This window comes from Nanorana parkeri, unplaced genomic scaffold (genome assembly GCF_000935625.1).
Source record: "Nanorana parkeri isolate BGI_ZX_2015 unplaced genomic scaffold, ASM93562v1 scaffold164, whole genome shotgun sequence".
In the NCBI taxonomy this organism is placed as follows: domain Eukaryota; kingdom Metazoa; phylum Chordata; class Amphibia; order Anura; family Dicroglossidae; genus Nanorana; species Nanorana parkeri.
The window spans coordinates 481,439-490,999 of NW_017306432.1; the positions used below are offsets into that span (position 1 = coordinate 481,439).

The window sequence follows — 9,561 nt, forward strand, 5'->3', positions numbered from 1 at the left end:
TAATGCAGTTATGCCACTGCCACTGGATCAAGAAAGAAGGAAATGATTTGAACCACTGGGCTGCACACATAAGGGTTAGGGGAATTGATTAAAGCTGAACTCCAGGTATATAGTATTATGAATGCTTTCATTGGTCCAGCTTGACCCAGTCTAAGTATGCATATTTCATACCTGAAAGTTGAAAAGGAAGAATGATCACTCCTAGGGTGGTGTGTTGTGGCCGGTGTGCGGCTCCTAATAATGTTAGACCGGGGTGACTAACTGTATGAAGTAGAGCAGAAAAGGAAAAGGGAAGGAGCCAATACCTCGATTCATTTTTTGTCCCTCATCATTTCTCATCCTAACACCCTGTGCCAGTCAGTTGCCCGCCTTCCCTTTTCTATATGTCATACCTGATCAGCTGATGGGAATCCGGAGCTACTACAGTGCTGACAGCGATTTTCCGTGTCCTGTATGGCGCTGAGCTGAGTGGCTTCCTCTCTTCGTGCTCTGAAAATGCAGGAGGTCGCTTGCTCTGAACATTAGCCATTCAGAGAATGCCTAGGATTTTTTTCAATGAATACAAGGCATTCTATAGTTGGACGAGGGACAGTCATGATCCATTCAGTCGGAGAAGGCCTTGTATTCATTGATAAAAGTACTAGACATTCTTTGAATGACTGCTGTGCTGAGTAAGGAAAAAAATATTTCTGGTTATGTGTAATCCTATTTCATTTTCTCATTTATATAGCACTGGCATTTTACTGCAGCACTTTGCAAAGTACCTAAAGTGTTCACATAAGTGCCTGTCCCCAAAAGAGATTACTTTCTGTCATCCCTATTACAGACCCACTTAGACACACATTTAATAGGGTCAGCAGTGTGACTGCAAGTGTAAACTTGTAAAGAGCATACGTACTCCATAAAGATAGTGCCCTTGGAGTTGGATCCTAGAGCTGTGAAGCCACAGTGCCACCTTGCTGCCCCACATAGCTGCCATGCAATCCCTATATACTTTATTTGCTGTGCAGATATTCACTGTAACATATCAGGTGGAATAAACGTATCTAGTCCTTCAACAAACTGTTCAACAATCTACTGTCCTGTCAAGTTCTTCCATAGGAGATAGGTCAGATTTTCTTTTCTAGTTAAACAAGTCATTTGGTTAACTATCATTAACTTTCATAATTATATCTGGTGATTGGCAAGCTTGTTATTAATGTGCCTTGGTTTGTTTTTTTTGCAGGGGTGCTAATTGCATGTTATTTAATTTATGCCACAAGAATGACTGCAGATCAAGCTATCCTCTTTGTCCGTGCGAAGAGACACAACGCTATTCAGACCAGGGTCCAACTCTTGTGTATCCGTGAGTTTACTCAGTTCCTGAACCCTCTGCACAATGTGTTCGCTTGCTGTGACCCAAAAGCCCATGCCGTCACTTTATCGCAGTACTTGATCCGCCAGCAGCACTTACTTCACGGATACGAAGCGCGCCATCTCAAATATGTGCCAAAAATTGTCCACTTAGTTTGTCGAATATTAATAGACTTAGTGGAAAACAGGCAGGTGGTGGAAAAGGAGATCCTAGATGTTCCAGATCTCTCTGCCGAGATCGAGAAGACAGTTTCTCAGTTTTCCACTGTGCAGCTTGATAAAGTTTTAGCCAGTGAAATTGAAACCGGGGATTTGTTAGCCCATTCTGTTACAACCCCTGCTTGTTATGTAGTTCATGATTCAGTATTAACCAGTGAACAGGAATTTGACCCCTTGTGGAAGAGGAGGAACGTAGAGTGTCTTCAGCCATTGTCCCATCTGAAGAAGCGTTTGAGTTACAGTGACTCGGACCTGAAGAAGGCTGAAATTCTCCTAGAGCAAGGTGAAACTCCATGGACAGAGCCGGCAGAGATGTCTTTTTTGAGCAAAATCAACGAGCATATAAGGATAAAGCACTGTTTTGAAAATGAGGTCACAGATCTTATACCTTCAGCACGGTCAAGCAAAGAACCTTGTGCAAAAGCAGCTTTTTTTTTCTGGAGCCAAAGTAAAGTCGGTAGCATTGAGGCTCCCAGAGATGGTTCACCTCTCTTTCATAGGGTGAAGCTCCCTAAAGAGATGCAGCGAAGTCATACTTTTTCATTAGGATATTCCTCACTACCAGGCAGCGGCCTATCAGCATTAGGAGCCAAAGAATTTTTAATGCCAAGTGTGACTCCTCGGGACTCTGCTGATTGTAATTGTGCTGCTGAGGACAATAAAGTACATCCAGATAACAGCATCTCCAAACCTCAGGACACTAACTGCACTTCATCCAAAGTGACTTTTTATCTTGAATGTAGTGAGACACCAGAAGTTGTCTCACAGATTGTTCTGGAGTCTGAATTAAGCCTTGATGACAGACGCTTGCTGGTAGCTAAAGCTTTGGCGTGTTTGACCTATGATGGTGCTGAAGAGGTTGATGAAAAAGTCAGCTTGTGGCAGGTAGGCATGCTTATGTTAATTGCACTTTATTACTGTTTAGATGCAGCTTGCGATATTTATAGAGCACCTGTTGTGCTGGAAAAGCTAAATTGCTACCTATGCAAGTTGCTGGGTTTAACATTGGTAGGCATCTTGAGGGATCTTTCTTCCCCGTGCACCCAAACCACTGCCTTCTGTGGTGAAAATATAACCAAAATGTATTGAAAGTAGATACGTGACACTTTAACAGCAAAGAGTGCTGTTTTAGTTTTTTCTACATTTCAGGATATACAGTATTTATGCCATTTTGCTAATCTATGCAAAGGAGCTGATTAACATATGTCATACACCTCATTAATACCAGCCAAACCCACTTATGTAACCCCATAGACCCACACGTTTTTGTGAATTTCCAGAAGTCACTCATCTCTAATCCACGACTTCTTGGCTGGGTACTGGACAACCTAGGGTTTCCATGCCTAATAATACCATAAACAATCAGCACCAATCACACATACACACATTTCCATTAGTAATCATCTACAACCCCAATTCCAAAAAAGTTGGGACACTGTGTAAAATCTACATAAAAACAGAATTCAATGATTTGCAAATCTCATAAACCCAAATTTTATTCACAATAGAAAACAGATCAAATGATTAAACGGAGAAAAATTACAATTTTAAGAAAAAAATAAAGTCATTTTTAAATTGATGGCAGCAACACAAAAGTAGGGACAGTGCCCTGTTTACCACAGTGTAGCATCTCCTCTTCTTTTAACAACACTCTGTAAATGTCTGGGAACTGAGGAGACCAGTTGTGGTGTTTTGGGAGAGGAATGTTGGCCCATTCTTGCCATTGGATTCTAACTGCTCAACAGTTCTGGGTCTTCTTTGTTGTATTTTTAGTTTCAAGATGCGCCAAATATTGTCAATTGGTGAAAGGTCTGGACTGCAGGTAGGCCAGTTAAACAACTGGACTCTTCTACTACAAAGCCATGCTATTGTCATAGATGCAGTATGCGATTTAGCATTGGCCTTTCCTGAAAAAGACATCATCTGGATGGGAGCATATGCTGCTCTAAAACCTGGATATATCTCTTAGCAATGAGGGTGCCTATCCAGATGTGCAAGCTGCCCATTCCATATGTACTAATGCACCTCCATACCATCAGAGATGCAGGCTTTTAAAGTCAGTGCTGATAACAAGCCGGAAGGTCCCTCTCCTCTTTAGTCCGGAGGACACAGTGCCCATGGCTGCCAAAAAGAATGTCAAATTTTGATTCTTCTGACCACAGAACAGTTTTCCACTTTGTAACAGACCATTTTAAATTAACTTCAGGCCAGAGAAGATGGTGGCGTTTCTGGATCATGTTCAGATATGGCTTCTTCTTTGCATGATAGAGCTTTAACTTGCATTTTTGGATGGCACGGTGAGCTGTGTCCACTGACAGTGATTTTTGGAAGTATTCCTGATCCCATGCAGTGATGTCCATCGCAGAATTATGACTGCTTTTAATGCAGTGCAATCTGAGGGCCAGAAGACCATAGGCATCCAATATTGCGTTTCGGCCTTGTCCTTTGCGCACAGAGATTTCTCCAGATTGTTACTTATTAAGTTGAGTTGCAGGTTAAAGTTAGTTGGTGTATAAATACAAATACAGCCTAATATTATAGAGCCATTTATTCCAAACTGCAGTCAGAAGTTTTGGCCATCACCAGTGCAGCACATAGAAACCATGCCTACACATATCGCTTTACATGACAATACAGAGGGATACTGTGGTATTTCTCGTTCTAATATATCATTATGTTGAACTACAAGTACCAGAATGCCGTGCTGGCCAGAGACTAACAGGCCAAACTATGACTTGTAGTTTCACAGGTACTCAAGAGTCATGGGGTCATTGAGACTGCTTTAATCTGATCATAATCATTACTATCTGACTGTACGATCTCCTTTAACGTGCCCATACACTGCTCGATTCTCAGACGAGAATCGCAGGAAATCCCGCGATCGTACGAGAATGGAGCAGTGTGAACGAAGACGTGCGACTGTTTCTACTGTACGGTCGCACGTCTTTTGTCTAAGGAGCACGCTAGAAAACCAGGTGCTCGGGAGACAAATGCTCCCGAACGGTGCTCGGGAGACAAATGCCGAACGGGCTGGTGTGCGCACGCGCACACTGCCCGTTCAGCATTGCGGTCATCGGAAGCCCGCCCCTCAGGGGGGCGGGCTTGCGATGATCGAGAGTACGATCTGCCTGTCCAAGATGGGCAGATCGTAAGTTTTTTTAATCACTTTACAACCATCGCAAGACTAAGGTCTTGAGATGATTGTACAGTGTATGGCCACCTTTCGATTCAACAAAACTACGTAAAATGAGGACCTACAATTATCCAATCAATTTGTCTACAATTAGGCAGGCCCTTGAGCTACATAGTTGGTAGATCTAAAGCAGATTCTGCAAACAGATTATTGTAGCATCTGTGGTTAGATTTAGATTAATGGTGCCCTTTAACATCTACATCTAAAAGCTTGCTTTGCCATGCATTACTGCATGTGTTAATGTGCATTTAAGCACATTTTTGTGCATTCTAAACACTTTTCTTTGTTCATTCATAATGCAAGGTGAGAGAGAAACATTCAGATTAGGGACTCAGTAGTCAGGAAGTGGCTGGTGGGTAGAACCACAGCACATGGCGGGATATACAGACACCTAGCACACCCGGAAGTGTCAGGTGACAAAGGCTATGCCCCTCTTCTGAGCGTAGATCTGAGTCAGAGGCAGTCCCTGGTGCAAAAAAGGTTGGTGACCACTGCTGTAAATGATCATGACGAAAATTTTGATCTAGCCACAGGGAGTATCTTTCGAAATTCAAAAATACGTGTTACAACATAATACAATATAAACAAAGGTTTATAGTGCTTTACAAGTACGAGTGTCCAAAAATAAATTCATCACCGCGTGTATTTATGGATCCCATATGCAGCCAGACTTTCCATACAGCCTAGCAAGCCTATTTATAAATCACAAGACACGTCACTAGGGAATTTGACCTTAGCTTAGTGAATGTGGTGAAAATTCACTTTGCAAAGAATACCCAATTACATGCAAAGAAAATAAAAAGACATTATTTTGACTTGTACATGATCAGATAATGGAAGTCAGCTCATTCTCTAAGCTAAGGAAAATTTCCCTTCCAAGGTGAACAGCCCTTTTGCCTTTAGTAAATCAATCATGTGTGTCACTGTAAAAGGTTGCTAGTGACTATATAATGTGTTACAATGGGCCCACTTTTGAGGTTCTTCTGTGCTGGAGGGGTCAGTGAAATCTATGTGTGGGCACTGCATGATCTGTATTGTCCTGCCAGAGTCGCTCTAATACAATAAAATAGCAGATTATTGTAATAAAGAAAACCAGTGAGTGCTCCTTGCATCCCCGTATTTATGGCCGTATGACATATTACAGTTTTTGAAAGACTGAAATCTTTTATGTGAAAGAACTTAGCATTTGTATGGCGTTCTTATGACTCAGGAAACATACATTTGAACATTTTCTTTAGAGCAGGACTGTACCAGGAGAACAATCTCAGCTTCCATTGAGCATCAATCATTACTTTTTTCTCCTGCTTTGCTGTGAGTCATCGTAGTTCAATGGGCATAAACATGGCATTTGCACTAGTGCCGGGCTGTCAGAGGCAGTGCCATAGTTCAGTACTAAAACTATTTTTGTGCAGTTTTTTTATTTCTTTGAAACCAGTCCTTACTAACCTCTGTAGCTGCAGACACTGTGGAGCAATCTATCCCTAAAGTTCAAAGTAGAAGCACTGAAATTATTCAAGTTTTGCTCTTATAAGGTTAGCTTGCCCTGCTCCTGCTCCGGCTCCCAGGACTGATTCAGCCGCCTTTTAATCTCTAAGGTAAAAACACAGCTCGAGCTCTCAGGAGGGGGAAAGGGGGACAGGAGGAGCTGAGAAAACAATGTGAAGGACTTCAATGCTTCTGCTGTGAAGTTTGAGCATGGATTGCTGCACAGTGCCTGCAGCTACAGAGTTAAGTGGACTCCTGACTGGGGCATTACCCATTTCCTCTATCCAAACCCAAAAAAATTACCCATAGATATATTTAAAGCGACTGGATATTTCCTTTACTTCCCATGTGATTCTGGAGTATTAAGTCAGTACTTTTTTTTATAGCATGTTGTCTGTCTTGTATTCCATTAGAAAGAGCTAAACTCCCGAGAAGCAGCGTGGGATCGCATCTGCACAGAGAGAAATCCCTCTGTGTTGAGTCATTTAATGTGGTCCTGGCTTGAGCAGCTTAAAGAACCGGCTATCAGGAAAGAGGATGTCCATTTGTTAGCGAGTTATGGTAGTGACCTGGAGAGCGCCTTCTACCTGCTCGAAAAGGTAAGTGCAACAAAACTCATCTACATGTTTTTTTTTTTTGTTCTTTCCTTTTTTTCAGCTGCCTAGAAAATTTAACGCAGCTGAAACCTTTCACTGGCACATTACCATAGCAACGGGACCATAGCAATCATACAACAGTGATACTATATTAATAACATCGAAGCAGCTCTATATTGTATTCTCTCTTAAACATTGTGTATGGCGCAAGGTCAGCCTCAAACTGAGGGATGTTGCACAATATATTGAAAATGCTACATTGTTTCAGAGGCAGCTGAAATATAAATAAGCAAGTCATATACCGTGTTTCCCCGAAAATAAGACAGTGTCTTATTTTTTTTTTTGCACGAAATAAGACACTAGGTCTTATTTTCGGGGGATGTCTTACCTGGCTGGGGGAGGACTGGACGAGGTCCCGGAAGGCGGCGTGCTGTTGCCGGTCCCGGCGGATGTCGCTTCCATCGTGCGTGCGTGAGCTGCGGCCGGCGGGCGTGTGGGCGGGGCAGGAGCTGTGGCCGGCTGGCGTGTGGGCGGGGCTGGAGCTGCGGCAGGCTGGCGTGTGGGCGGGGCGGGAGCTGCGGCCGGTTTTTACACAGTTTATGTGCCGCTACCCCGAAAGTAAGACCTAGCGGATCTCTGTAATATAAGACCTACCAGCGAACTAGGTCTTATTTTCGGGGTAGGTCTTATATTACAGAAATCCCTGAAGATAGTGCTAGGTCTTATTTTCGGGGTAGGTCTTACTTTCGGGGAAACACGGTATGATAAGAATTGTAAATACATTTCTAACTTCCTTTCAGTTCCCAAACTGTGGCCTCAAAAAAAATATAAGTGTCTTCAAGTGTCTTAGGGCTTGTTCACACCAAATTCAGACCAGATCTGCATGGGTTTCTGCACACGCAGTGCAGTGTGTTATACTGCATTTTTGTAGCGTTTTTTTTTTACTTATTAAATGTTTATTGTGATTTTTCCAAAGCATAAACAATACAAACACAGTGGTGGTTTACATCAACACAAGCGGTGTAAGCTCAAGACTTATAATAAACGACATGTGTCACTCATTGTAAATATATAGAAATAATAATAAGCCTTCACCAGACGCACATGGGGGTACGAACATTGACAAGGGAGGACGGGGGATCAGCAGGTAAGGAGCTAACAATTTTTGTAGCGTTTTTTGATGCGTTCAGGGCCGTTTTTGGTTAGAAAAAAAACAAACAAACCTTTTTTTTTTGTTTAAAATGGGCTTTCAGTGCGTTCCAGGGCGGTTGCCTGCGTTTTTATGCGTTTGCATGTGTCCTGGAGCATTCCAGAGCATGTAAAATAGGGCTTGCTGCATTTTTTTTACATGCTCTGGAACTGAACGCTGCAGTGTGAACTAGAGCCCAAAATACCATTGGAATACATTGGATGCAGTTTTGATCCGGTCTGTAACTGCTCTGCTCCTGCAAAGCGCTTGGTGTGAACAAGCCCTCAGTGTACCTTGTAATACCTTTTAAAGCACTCGGCAAACCGTTAATCCGAGGTGGTCAAGTATGTGAATCTTGACTTTTTCCACGAAAGTTGGGGCCGATCCACCACCTCCCATAACCTTTAGTGCCCTATCGGACATTGATTGCTTTAGATGAGGCATGAGGGAGTTAGCTAGCCCTGGAATGTCTTAGCAAATTTTGAGATTTGCATATTAAAGTGCAACAGGGTTCAGTGTTCAAAGCTGAACTTTGGTCAGTTTATTAAATTGCCACTTTGGTATTTCCACCTCCTACAAATTGTTAGGCTGTGAAGCTCATTTTGTCTAAGGGGGTTGTAAACATACTGAAGAGAATTAAAATGAGATTAAGGCACCTGTGACTATCGTAAACACTTTATTAGTTAAAGTGACTCTAAACTCAGGAGTTAAATCTTAAAAATACATTCAAGTACCCTAAATATTATTACCTTAGCAATCTTATTTGTGTATCACTCGGGTGTAGATCGTCAAATCATCTCTGAATTGGTGCTGACGCTGTCCTTCCTTCTGGAGGGTGGCTACTTTTGTTCCCCATGGTCCCTGTGTGTGTTGTAAATTAGCCACCGCTCCAAGCTCACTCCTGCGATGGACTATAATTTTAATGCAAATTAGTAAACTAAACATGAGATTGTAGTCCATCATCGGAGTGGCTATTTTACAACACACACAGGGACCATGGGGAACAAAAGTAGTCACCCTCCAGAAGGAAGGACAGTGTCAGCACCAATTAAGTGATGATTTGAGGATCTACAGCCGAGTGATACACAAAAAATATATTTTATTTAATAGTTAAGGTACTCGAATGTATTTTTAAAATGTAACTCCTGAGTTTAGTGTTACTTTAAACAAATTATATAACAATTGTGTACCCAACGGGGTAAATAAGCCCTATAAGCCCTAACAAGAAGCATTGTTCAAAAAAAGACATTTTCTTGTTAATATTGCAGTGCTGCAAGCTATCCAGGGACCTACCTAAAATGTGCCCATAATAACCCACCTGTAAATCTGTACTGCAAAACAGTGGTTCCCAACCTCTGGCCCACGGACCGGTATCAGTCCATGGCCTGTTAGCAACTGGGCCGCAGCCGGCGGCAGTGTACCGGGCAGTCCCGCTCCCAATCCAGAGCCGGAGAGTAGGAGAGCAGGGAAACACGGCATGTCCGTGAGGAGACAGAGAAGGGCCTTGGGGGGGGGGGGGGGGGGGG

At 42.6% G+C, this 9,561-nt stretch overlaps 1 protein-coding gene across 1 annotated transcript in view; it reads left to right on the top strand.

Moving 5' to 3' along the window:
• PTPDC1 (protein tyrosine phosphatase domain containing 1) overlaps positions 1 to 9,561 on the top strand; it is a 47,504-nt gene that overhangs the window by 19,165 nt on the left and 18,778 nt on the right. Inside the window, exons 6-7 of the mRNA XM_018554548.1 lie at positions 1,226 to 2,457; positions 6,664 to 6,849. Of these exons, the coding sequence (XP_018410050.1) occupies positions 1,226 to 2,457; positions 6,664 to 6,849 (1,418 nt within the window). The remainder of the gene's footprint in view (positions 1 to 1,225; positions 2,458 to 6,663; positions 6,850 to 9,561) is intronic.